The 12662-nt window shown below is 58.5% G+C and overlaps 1 protein-coding gene across 13 annotated transcripts in view; it reads right to left on the minus strand.

The window, feature by feature from the left end:
* Nucleotides 1–904: 904 nt before the first annotated feature.
* The window catches only part of UNC13A (unc-13 homolog A), a 62329-nt gene continuing 50571 nt past the window's right edge, over nt 905–12662 (minus strand). For 5 of the 13 annotated variants that reach the window (XM_023247146.2, XM_023247153.2, XM_045048071.1 and 2 more), the window contains 8 exons: nt 11827–11856; nt 10370–10426; nt 9919–9999; nt 8905–9052; nt 7793–7849; nt 5083–5175; nt 3940–4099; nt 905–2419 (listed from right to left, as the gene is read on the minus strand). In XM_023247146.2, coding sequence (XP_023102914.2) covers nt 2119–2419; nt 3940–4099; nt 5083–5175; nt 7793–7849; nt 8905–9052; nt 9919–9999; nt 10370–10426; nt 11827–11856 — 927 coding nt within the window. In that variant the 3' untranslated portion in view covers nt 905–2118. The remainder of the gene's footprint in view (nt 2420–3939; nt 4100–5082; nt 5176–7792; nt 7850–8904; nt 9053–9918; nt 10000–10369; nt 10427–11826; nt 11857–12662) is intronic. The other 8 variants (XM_045048108.1, XM_045048105.1, XM_023247156.2 and 5 more) reach the window with 3 other exon arrangements.

The following is a 12662-nucleotide window of genomic DNA, read 5'->3' on the forward strand; positions in this document are numbered from 1 at the left end:
CTGTCCTGTATGAGAACCTGCACCTCAACCTCTGGTTCAGAACCTTCAGTCACCCACAGCTGCCGAAACTCAGGGGACATATGCAGCACCTCCAGGTAACGCAGGACATGGTGCCACTTCTCCCAGACTTGTCCACGTGCCGGGAAACCGTCAGTATAAACACACAACTCCCAGCACCTAGGATTTGCACATGGCCTCCTTAGAAATGCCAGACCCTTGGCCAGTGCACAGCAGGAACAACTGTACCCATCGGCCCTGGGCTCGTCTAAGGGGTGGGTTTTTGTTTTTTCCTTTTTTACTCTAGCTCCCAAAATCTTTCCAGGAATTAATTTCAGTATCCCGAAAGCACTCTCTCTCTCCCCCACGCTGCATCGGTCCATTCTCCATGAGGTAGCCAGAGGGAGCTTCTGACGCCTGAAATCCAGACTGTTCTCAGCTTTAAGATCTCCTGGGGCTCCCCAAATCTCTTCGGGTAAAATCAGAACTCCCCAGAGCAGCATACAAGGCCCTGCCCGGTCTGATATCCCTGCAGGTCTCCCCGACATCAGCACCTTCTCCCTGTGGTCCCCCTCGCCAGCCACAGTGACCTCGCTGCGCTTCAAACCTGCCCACCTCAGCCTCCGCACCTACGGTTCCCTCTGGTGCTTGGTCAATCTGGCAGGAAAAGCAAACGGCCCATAAGCACCCGTCCAACATGGTAAAGCAGATTCTGGGCAAAGACAAGCCGTGACAACCTTTACCAAAAGATTCTGTCTCCGTGAGCTAAAATGGGGGAAACTTGACTCTGGCCAGATTGCCCCAGCAACGCCTGCTGGAGGAAGAGCTTCAGGCAGGTGGAGGCCCCTCCTGGGGGTATCCTGCGGCACGGTGCCTGAATGAATGAATGAGATTTTGGAGACTAAGCTCCGAGCATGTTGGTATATTTACACACACACACGTATATACACACACCTAGAGTTCCTGGTCTCTTTCTCGCCTGCCTGGAGAATTCTGGGAGAGGAAGAAGGGGTTGGGGGTGGGGGGCGGTGCCTGGGTCCAGGGAGTCCCAAACCCTCACTCTTTCTTGGTGGGAGGTCAAGAGTTCTCAGGGAATCTTCCCATAGGGTCCCAGGGGAAGGGCTGAGGGCTGGGGGTCTTGCTTGGCAGCCAGCCGTGGGAGGGGGCAGTGGGGGCCTTGGCCCAGAACCCCCATCCCTTGTAAGGAATGGGGGAGGTCCCCTGAGGAGGGGTTAGCAGCAATGGGGAGCTGTGTCGGGTCATCCGATTTCAGCCCACCCTTAGATGGGGCACACAGGCCAAAGGGAGTGGGGAGAAGGTGTGGCACTGGGACCTTCAGCAAAGTCTCGAGCGGCTCTCTGGGCCGCAGTTCTGCCATCTGTTAAACGGGTGGGTTAAACTCTATGCTATGAGGATGGGTATGTTGGGGGAAAAGGAGAGGCAAACCCCCATGGGGAAGTGGGGGCAGTGCGGGTGCTTCAGAGCCGTCCACGTGGCCCCCAGGGTTTGGGCGCCCGAGGGCGCATGTGCTTTTGAAATCCCATCCTCCCCTCCCTCCCTGTTTATTTTTTGCACAAACATGAAAAGACACTCTGGTCCAACCTGGGCCCTCCAACCAGCTTTCTAGTGCCTCCACCCCCTAGACCACCCCAGGGGGCGCTCTAGGAAGCCCTGCCCCTTGCCCAGGGCCCGCCCCTCCAGGGAGCTGAGAGTTCCATACTTGGCAATTGGTCTTGGGCCCCAGGATTTGGGGACCCATCTTATGGCTTTTCCAGGGGACAGGAGGCAGGGTCTCCCCGTACCAGAGCCCCAGGACCTGGCCTCCTCCACAGGGGGGCAGGACTCCCTCCCATCCCAGCTCGAAAGGTCCCCTAGGCGCTGGGGACTTGGCTTCTAGTAGGGGATGTGGCTTCTTCCTTCATCGCGCCCTAGGGCGTGGCTGCTCGAGGGGGCGGGGCGTCGTCCGTTCACCAGTCCCTAGAGGTGGGAGCTAAGTCAAGGGCGCAGGCGCACTCAGCCCTCCGCACAGAGCCCGGAGACTCGGCCTCTGGGAGGTCCCAGCGCACAGACGTCGCCCCGCCCCGCGCGCAGGCGCAGTGCTGCCCGCCCGCGTGCCCCGCGCTAGGGCGCAGGCGCCGCGCCGCCCTCCTCGGCGGAGCGCGTGTCCGACTTGAGCTTGACGAACTCCTTGGCCACCTCGTCGTTGCTGCGCTGTGACAGGATGCGCAGCACTGTGAGGCCCGTGTCGTCCATGTGGATGCGGCGACCCAGTGGCAGCCAGCAGGCGGCGCTCCCGCGCTGGGCCAGCTCCCGCAGCTGCAGCACGGCCAGCCCCACCGTGCGGTCCTCGCGCGCGAAGCAGTAGTCCTTGACGCACACCTGCAGCTCGTAGCACTCCGGGCCCGCGTCCGCGCTCAGCGTGCTGCGAGGGGGCGGGGCGTGAGGACAGCCCCGCCCGCCGGGCCACCACCCCCTCCTGCTGACCCCGCCTCCGCGCCGGGCCACGACCCCGAGGGCTGGGCCCCGCCCCGCCCCGCCCCCAAGTACTGTCTCTGCCCCGTCACTCCTTCCTCCCTTCTAACCCCCATGCCACCTCCAACCCGCAATACCGCCACCATCCTACTTTCAGCCGAGGGCCAAACCCCGCCCCCACCCCTGGTGACACTTTTCCCAAGACACCCTGGCGAGGCCATGCTTCCACCCCGTCCAAAGCGCCCACACCTTTGGCCCGCTGAGCTGCTGCTCGCCACCCTGCCCCAGACGCCACGCCCGGAGGCCCCTTGACTCCGGTTATCTCCTTGGCGTGCCCCACCCCCATACTTCCTAGCCCACCCCTCTTACCACTAAGGAGATCTGTCCACGCGAACTGCTCTCACGCGTCACCGTGAGTGACCCGCCCCACACTCCAGCACGTCTCCCCCTACCGGCAGGCTGCGTCCCCAGTGATGCTGGGCTTCTGCCCCCAGGGGACCTGCCCTAATGGGCTATGCCCACACCGCTCCCTAGAAACACCCTCCCAGGCTGCATTCCTGGCCCTCAAGGACTACCAGCCACCCCAGGAGACATCTGTCCCCCAACTAGATCATGGGCCTGCTCCCAAGCATTGCATCAGGTGACCTACCACTCCAGAATCCTCTGACCAAGAGCCCTCTTCTTGTCCTTCAGGGGTCCCCACCTCTCCCCTGCTCTGATGCTCCCTTACCCCTCTGCATTTCTGTCCCCCAGGAACAGCCCCCTCCCCCCACTATCCTGCCCCAGTGAGGTTTACACCTGATCTAAATGTCTGCCCATCCCAAGTAATACCCTGATCAGACATATTTATGCTCCCCAGGTCATCTGCCCCTCTGGACCCTGGATGCTTCTGACTAAGCTCATTCTTGCTCACCAGGAAGCCCCTTCTGGATGCGACCCCACCCCCACCCACTTGACGGGCATCCCCATGCCCTGGACCACGGTCCACTCCTGTCCCCCAATGCAGACTCCTCCTGACCTGCCCCAGCAGTCCTGACAAGGCTCACTGCTGACTCCAGGACACCTGCCCCCATGGCCCTGAGACCCTCACCCACACGTTCCTTGCCTCATCGTGATCGCTCATGGCCCTTAACCAGACCTGAGTCTCCAACCCCAGAAAGGACCCTGCCCCACATGCCCCCTCTGCTCAAACTTCCCTTCCTCTTCACAAGCCTTCATCAACATGTTATATCACATTCACTGCCTCCCCTGGGAACTGCCTGTCTCCCAAAGTGTTACCCCATCCCCTCACCAACGTCACTCCTGCACCAAGGCGCCTCGCTTCCCAGGGCCCTCACCTAGGATATGACCCTTCTCATTCCTGCACCCAGATACCACTGGCCCACCAGACTTCCCTCTGGCCTAGCGGGCCCTGAAATTCACGCAGCAGATGGCCCCTCCCCGTGATCCCCCAAGCATCCTCAGACTCACAACTGGAAGCTCTCGTTGTACTTGGGGGCCCAGCTGTTGTTCTTGGATTTGGTTGCAAACTTGCGTTTCTTGTCGCTGAGCTGGGGCCCGATGATGTTGACCTCGATGAATGGCCGGAAAATGCCAGAGGTCTGCCACTTGAGGTCATTGGCCGCCACCACTGTCGGGGGGAAGTAGAGGGTAAGACTGTCAGGGTCCTCTCTACGCAGCTGTGGTTTTCAACGCCTGTCTGAAAAGCCCCATTCCCCGCAATCTTCCCACAGCTAAGCGCGGCCGTATGACGAAGTTCCAGCCGGCGAAATGTGAGAGGAAGTGATGTGTACAACTTTCAGGTTGGGGCTTAAAGGGCCAGGAGAATGCGCTACACGTTCTCCTCCTAGCTGCAGGCTGGGATGCTGGTGGGTACTGAGTCCTTTGGTACCTTATGGAGGAGGAAAACATTAGAGATGAGAGTGGAATAAGAGAGTGGAATAAGGGATCCCCAACACTGGAAAACCTCCACGTCAGCTCCGGGCTGATTGTCCTCGGAGTTAGAGAAAATCACATTCTATTTTGTTTAAAATTTTTTGTAATGTTTATTGATTTTTGAGAGAGAGAGCGTGCAAACAGGGGAGAGGCAGAGAGAGAGAGAGAGAGAGAGAGAGAGCACAGAATCTGAAGCAGGCTCCAGGCTTCGAGCCATCAGCACAGAGCCCGACGTGGGGCTCGAACTCACGGACCGCGAGATCATGACCTGAGCCCAAGTCAGACGCTTAACTGACTGAGCCACCCAGGCGCCCCTCGTTCTATCCTGTTTAAACCAGTGGTGTTTTAGGCCTTGGCTAAAACAACCGAGTCTGTTTTAACCGAAAAATAAATAAATAAATAAATAAATAAATAAATAAATAAATAAAAGCCAACAAAAAGAAGGCAGAGCGGAGGAGGGATGGAGAAAGTGGAATTCAGTCCCATCACACTGTTTGTACCCCTGGATCCAGCCATGCCTGAAAGAGCCTTATTTCTGGAATTGTTTCGTTTTATGAAATCTTTTTTTTTTTTTAATAACAACTATTTTTCTTGATTAAGCTCGTCTGAGGGTGGTTTCTGTCATAGGACTAGCGAATCCTGGAGAGGGCACTCTCCCTCCCAACTCAGACTACTCACCTTTCACAGTGACCTTGTGCTCCCCGGTCCCCGGATGAGTGAAGAGCTCGACGTGGACTGAAACTTCACCCACAGGGTCTTCCACACCCGAGCCTGGGCGGGGTAGGGGAGGATGCTTGGCGTGAGCTCCATTCCTCCCACCCGCTTAAGGGACCTGGACCACCTCCCACCCACCATGTGCTGGCGGCACTGGGCCATCAGCCCTGACAGGGTTGGCACTGAGGGTGGGGCTGGGATGGCACGTGGTCTTAGGAGGCCAAGAACGCTGGGTTCTGCCCCTTCACTGCCTTGCTGTAGGGTCTCAGGCGGATCTCTTAACTTCTCTGAGTTTAACGCACCTGCCCCCCCATTTTTCTCAGGCCAGTGATTGCCGCCTGGTCGAAACTCATCCTGGCAACACCTGACCCCCTAGCTGCCTGGGTTTCATTTTCTCCTTTGGGTTGTCACAGTGCCAGACTCTTCGGGTTCCCATCCTATACACTAGCCGAATACACCAGAGAATCTGTCCCACCTCCTTAGCCTCCATCCTGTCCCATCCCCCACCCTCACATGCCTGGACCGTTGCAGTAGCCACCTTCTGATTCCTCTTTTCTCAGTACACCGGCCAGAGAAATCCTATTAAGTTAGATCACTTCCCTCCTCTGCTCAAAAGCTTTCCATGGCCTTCCATCTCACTCTGAAATCATCAAAGTCCTTTTTGTGATCTGCAAGGTCGCTCCCAATGTGTCCTCGCCATTCCCTGGCCTGCCTCGTTTCTCTCCACTCTCACCCTCGCTAACTCTGCTCCAGCCACGTGGGCTTCCTCGCTGCTTCTCCAAAACACTGTGATAACCTGACCCGACCCAGAGTCCTCACTTCTTCTGAGGCGACAGCTTGCAGGATATCTTTTCTCTCCCTCCCTCAATGCCATTCCTCTTTCCAATAGAGAATCTCAAGTTTCCATTGAGAGATACCCCCACACCCACCTCAGATCTTGGTATGGCTAAATGAACCATGGCTGCCCAGAGCATTCCCTGCCCACAGTTGCAGTGATTGGCTCAGGAATGGTCATGTGACCCACGCTGGGCCAATCAGAGTTAGCTCTGGGACTTTGGCTGCAACTCTGAGGAAAGACTCTTCGGTGCTAAGCTAGCAAGGCTGTCTCTGCCCAATGGGGGGAAAGCCTACCTCACAGATGTCTCAACAGAGACCAGTGACCAAAGACATTGTTAGAGGCTCTGGATTCAGCTATTATTGGTGTCAGCGTAACCCTTAATCTTTCGGTTCCAGGCCCACAAATTCCCAAGTCTGCCTCTATTTCTAGCTACCAGGAATGCCCTGACTGATTGGTTCCGATGGGGGTCATTGAAGGAGCAGCTTAACACTCTCTGTCCTGTCCCTCTCTCTGTGGCTCTGGAAAGGGCATCCTGTGGGGCCTGAAACCTGTGACCGCCAGCACCCCCACCAGGCCCCTCCCCTGCCCCTCAGGAAGCTCCCCACACCTTGAGCGCCCCATGCATGGGGGAGGAAAGGGAGAGTCAGGGGTGGGTGCCCAAGGTTAATCCGGGTTACCTGGCATTGGGTAGGAAGTGACTGAGGCTCAGGGGGCAGAGAGGCCTGGAGACCCCCATCACCCCACTGCGGGGGCGTGCACCCCCCCATCTTTGCTGCCCTCCCCAGGCCACCTTCCTTGTCATTTCAGGCTTCGGTCCCCCCTCCCCCCACCAGTCACATGCTCAGCCTCACCTCCCCCACCCCCCAAGGCTGATGCTTCACAGCAAGCTCAATCCGGGCCAGACTGAGGGTGCCAGGGGGGGTAGTTGGGCAATGGTGGGTGGGGTGAGGGGTCAGACCATGGCCAAAGCTAGTAAGAAGGGGGAGGAGGGCAGTGCTGGGCGCCCCCATCCCGTAGTTTGCTGGCTCCAAGGGGAAGGGTCTTTCTGGGGCTTCCCTGTGCGTACCCCAATCCCATCCCTCCCCGACTATCTTCCCGTAGGGGAAGGTTCCTTGGGCAAGTGGCTTAATCTCCTTTGAGACTCAGCTTCCTCATCTGTGGAATGATGGACCATCCTGGGGGGCAATTGGGAGAAAGCTTTTCAAAAATCCCTGAGAAATGCTTCTTGGCACAAGCGCTGGCCCAGAGTCAGAGCCTGAAAACCGTTAGTTTGCTATGCTTGGAAGAATGACATCAGTAATAATATTAATTAATTAATTAATTAATTAATAATAAAAGTAACAACAATACACTCGCTGGCAGCTACTGCATGTATGACAGGTCAGGAACTTCTCTACATTTAATTCATCTAATCCTAAAAACAATCTTACGAATTAGGGCCCCTGACGGTTCCCATTTCACAGATGAGAAAGCTGAGGCTCAGGGAGGCGAGATGCTCCCTGCAGGCGTCCGGCCCGCCCAAATGGCGGAGCTGGGATCATAGCTCCCTGGGATCTGAGCCCACTCTTAACCGTGCAGGCGCTGTCCGGGGGACCGGGATCTGGCTTAAGAGATGCACCTAGGAAGAAGCGGATTCCGACTCGAATCGCTTCTCCTTCCCCACGTGGAACCAGCAAGCCGTCCTTCCCCCTCATCCACCGAGGCCCCCACAGCCGGTCCGGCCTGGACGGGGCCCGGCGGGCCGGGGAGGCGGAAGGACGGGCCTTTTACTAGCCGGGGCCGGGAGGGGCGCAGGCACCGGGCACCGGGCGGGCGGCGGGCGGCGGAGGCACGTACCCTTCTCAGGATAAATGTCTTCACTAAGGGTAAACCTAGTCCCTTTTCCACCATGGACTAATCACGGGGGAAGGTGGAGAAAGGAGGGAAGGGAGGGGTGGGGGGAGAGACGAGCGAGCGAGAGGCGAGGATGGAGGGCGAGAGTGTACGTGGCGGGGAGCAGGGGAGGCGCGGAGAGGGGGCGGCGAGTGAGAGGGAGGAGAAACAAGAGAGAGAGAAACGTCAGCTGCAGACGGACGGACAGACAGCCTCCCGCTCCGGGGGGGGGGGGGGACACCAGGGACACTAAAAGCAGCAGCTTGGACTGGGCACGAAGCTGAGCACAGAGGCCTGACGCCCAGGGAGCGCCCCGGGCCCTGGGCTGACCGGAGGGGAAGGGGGCCGCTCCCCTCACCCCAGCTTCCGGCTTGCGGGCCACTCTCCCTCCTACCCCCCTGCCGGAGCTAAGCCTGGGTCAGCGGCCAAACATCTCTCCCTGGTCTTAGGGCCGGTTTTGAAAAGGGCGGGTCCTCAGGGAGGGGAACTAGGACCCTGGAGTCCTGCTCCCCTCAGCCCCAGCTGCTGTGTGGGAACTCAGAGAGGGACAGGAGACAGAGACAAGAGGAGAGAGAGAGAGAGAGAGAGAGAGAGAGAGAGAAAGCGAGAATTTGAGAAATGGAAACCCCTCTCCGTCCACTCCTCCAGGCCGGGGCCCCGCCCATCCCTGGGACAGCCAATCATTCCTTTGCCGCGTGACGTCATCTGCCCCGCCTCCCCCCGCCCCTAAACGTCCACCACTCCCCGGACCCTGCCCTTCAAAGCCGCGTCCCTCGGTGCTTTCAGTCGCTCCCTGCTCCTGGCCTTTCAAAGAGGTCCCGCCCCACAGCTTTCAATCCCCTCCTGGCCCCGTGATGTCATAGATTTCCCCCAGGAAATGCCAATCACCTCCTGGCCCAGTGACGTCAGAAGTCCCGCCCCCACGAGTTGTTGATCCCTCACTGGCCCGGTGACCTCACGGAGCTCGCGAGCGCCGGGAGCTGGTCAGTTGCCCCGGGCCGTGACGTCACAGAGGCGAGTCAGTGGCAGCCTCGCTGGGTAGGGGCTGGGTCGCCGCGCGCTAGGCCGCCGCTTACCCTGGGCCGACTGCGTCTGCACGAAGGTCTTGATGAGCAGGTCGGTGGCCTGCGTGTAGAGGGACAGGGCGTAGCGCAGGGACTGCAGGTCTGGGCTCTTCTCCAGGAAGGTCTTCTTGAGGCCCACGCCACCTGCGTGGAAGTATTGCTGTGGAGGACGGGGTGGGGAGAGGTGAGACGAGTTGGGCAGCCCCAATCCGCCCTCCGCAACTCCGCTGCCCTCCGGTGGTGACGCGCCCCGGATGGCCTGGGGGCCCTCAAAACACCCAAGTCGTGCTCTCCACTCCCCGACCTCCAACCCTGTCCCAAGTCCACGGGTGGGCTTCCGGCACTCTCAAAGTAATACCCATGCCTCCCGCCTCTCCCCAAGCCTCCGTGGCCCCAACCCTGCAACCTCCCAGGCTTCTCTCCAAATGTCTTCCCCAGAACGTACCTGCCTCGGGGTCTTTGCATTTACTGTGCTCACTGATGGGGAGTCCCCCCCCCCACTTCAAACACCCCCATTTTGCCATGGTGGTCTTCCTCTGGGTAAGGTCTGGAGGAGCTTTCCTTGACCACCCTCCTTACTGTGTTGCGAACCCTGTTTCACTATAATTCTCTGTTGCAGCAAAAAATGTCTTCTGGAGTAATTTTCATGCCTTTTGTGTCATGGAGACCACAGTGTTCTTGCACGGGCTGGTCCTCTGCCTGGAATGCTTTGTTTGCTTTGCCTTGTGAACGCCTACGCATTCCTCAAGACCCACCTCCCACATGCCTTCTTTCAGAAAGCCCTCGCTTCTCCGTTCCTGGGCTCCCTCAATTCCCATCCTCCCTTCTACCCGGTCCTGACCCCACAGAGCTGGGGCTGTCCCCCCCGAACCTAGGGCTCCTCGGGGCCCCGCCATCAGCCAGCCTGGAGCTGACAGAAGAGTCATCAGGGGGTGTTTGTAAATTGGATACATTGAGGTGGGTTCAAGCCTAAGTCACACGCTCTGCCTGCTCCCCCTGGGATGACACAGGGGTGGGAACTCTCACCTTGATGGTGTCCAGGGCCAGCTCAACTACTGCACACTGCTTCGGGGTCAAGCTCTTGGCTTCTTCTCGTACCATGTGGTCCTGGATGGACGGAGAGAGGGCCCGGGTGGGCAGACCCACCTTAGGGATCTGCCTGTCTATGGGCCTCATCCCTATAAAACTCTGAGGAGTTGGAGAGTGGGTCTGTCTTTTCATCACGATGTCCCTGGTGCCTAGCATGTGAGTGGCACACAACAGGGGCTCAATATTTGTTGAATAAACGACGTGTACCCTTGATCAAGCTGTATCTGAAGCCGAACTTTGCACATCTTTCCAACACAGTGGAGCAAATCAATTATGCTTCCGTCAGTCTGAGCAGGGTTTCTGTCCCTTGAGCATGTCACCATTCTGGGACCTCTCCCCCCAGGAAGCTTCCCCACCCCAATCTCCTGCCCCCCACCCCTGGCCTCACCTTGAGTTTAGACAGCTGACCCAGTTCTTTGGCTGCATTGAAGATCATCTGGGTTCCCTGCAGGTAACAAAGAGTCACAGCCAAGGTGAGCGTGGGGGTCCTCCAGACCAATCCCCACAGCCTTACTGACACCCCAGCCCTGGACACGATCTTAGTTTTTGTCCACAGGCTCTGGGCAGGGCAATGGTTGTGTCCCAGGGACAGAGGCCTGGAGCTTCCCCCTCAGAAAGCACTGAGGAGGAGGTGGTGACTTTGTCTTTGCAAATCCCAGTGTGGGCGCACTACCCACCCTCTCGCCTCCCTCAGGACCCCAGGTTTGTGGGACAGAGACGACAGAATGGGTAGCGAGGGGCCGTGGGTGTAGGGAGCCGTAGATGGTGTTTGTCAGTATGGGATGGGCTTCCCAGCCCCAAGTCAGGGGGTTTTGAGAAAACTGGGGAATGGGCTCTAGTGACCCCCGCCCCCAGCCTTCCCCGCCCCCTCCCTGGGCCCATTCCCTGTGTGGGCGAATTTCCCCAATAATCTGGGTGGCTGTTAGTCTGACCTTGTAAAGGGAAGAATCCTCCCCACCCACACACACCTCGGTACCCATCCCCCACCCCACCCAAAACAGACACGAGCAAGATGGCATCCTGGTTATGGCCCCGATTGAGCCGGGTGGGCCTGGGTTCAAATCCCAGCTCTGCTGTGTGGTCCTGGGCAAGTCACTTAACCTCTCTGAGCCTTCCCATCTAGTTGGGGGACATCGTATCCACTTCACGGCTTAGCTGGGGCTCAATCTGTCTTTGTTCGGTGTTCGCTGTTATTATCATTTGGTCTCAAGGTCATGAGCAGTGCTGGGAGCAATGGTCCTGCCGCCTCCGATCGCTGTGCTGGGTGACCTGCGGCATGTCCCCGGCCTTTTCTGGGCCTCAGTTTCCTTCCCTGGTTAACAGGGGCACCTACGCTAGCTTGGGGGATGGGGGAGGCCTAAGTGTCAATGAGGTAATGAGTCCTGCGTTTACTGGGCCCTGGGATGGTCCGGGGTCCTGAGCAGGGCGAGGCAGGGTGGAGGGCCATTCATAGCTGTGATCTTTGGAATCGTGTGGAGGGTCGACCAGCTGGCCGATGGGAGCTGGCCCTCCGGCCACTATTACTGTTGTTACTTTCATCCTGGCTGTCGCTACTCTTTCCATTCCTTGTCTGTGATGACCGGAGGCTGTCATGAGGTACAGTGACTCAGGAGCCCAGCCGTCTGGTCTTTGGTTCCCCCTGCCACCCCCTCCTCCCCTCCTGCCTCCCCCCCGCCCGCCGCCCCTCGCGAGCAAACCAGACAGACAAAGGAAGAAGAGACCACGGATGGGTTCACAGTGCGCCCCCCGAGACGGCACAGACCACAGAGGTGGAAGGAGGCACGGGGTGGGGAGGGGTTGGGGGGGGGGGTGGGAGCCAGACAGACAGTGACGGGCTGGTCTTACATCTGAGTGGCTTGGCAATTTCACCCTGCCCTGTGGAGAGAATCAGGCGGAGGTCAGAGTTTGGGCGGCTGATGGGAGGGTGCTCACTGGGGTTTCCCCGGCCCACAAGCTTCCCTCCCCCCTCCCCCAGCTCCTGGGCCTAACGCTGGGCCCCCTCCTCAGCTAGGCACCTTCCCTCGTCTCCCACTGAGAGCTGGGGGGCTAGACGCCCGGACTAGCCAGGAGGCTAGAACCAGCCCATCACCTGGGGACAGCCTGCCCAGGGATGAGGCGCCTTGGGGAGGAGGGGAGGAGAGAAAGGGCTTGGGTTTCTCTCCTCCCCCAACTCCCAGGACTCTTCCCTGGGAACCCTGGCTCTCAAAGAAACGTACTTCTAGGTACCACAAGTTCCCTCAGTGTAGAGAAACGCACCCAAGCACATCCACGCAGGTGCAGAGAGTTTATGCCCCCTCATACACACACACACCTGGATCAGCATACAACACACACACACACACACACACACACACAGAGCTCACACACTAAAATACACACGTGCACTCCCAAACGTTTGCACACGTGTGCACAATCACACACATCAACTCACACACTCTCACCCCCACACGGATGCACTTGCATGTAAATGGTGCCCCCCAAAAGGGCTACATGAGTGAGTAGGGAAGCCCTACAACCCATGTTCACGTAGCAGAGACCCCTCCTGTGCGCTCACAGGGATGACAGTTCCTGCGTGAATTGCACAGCAAGGGCAACTGTTCATGTGCTGCCACAGCTCCCGTCTCCTTACAACAAACACCCGTTAGAACAACAACAAAATCTACATGAACAACAAGGCATGT

This window comes from Felis catus, chromosome A2 (assembly GCF_018350175.1).
Source record: "Felis catus isolate Fca126 chromosome A2, F.catus_Fca126_mat1.0, whole genome shotgun sequence".
In the NCBI taxonomy this organism is placed as follows: Eukaryota; Metazoa; Chordata; class Mammalia; order Carnivora; family Felidae; genus Felis; species Felis catus.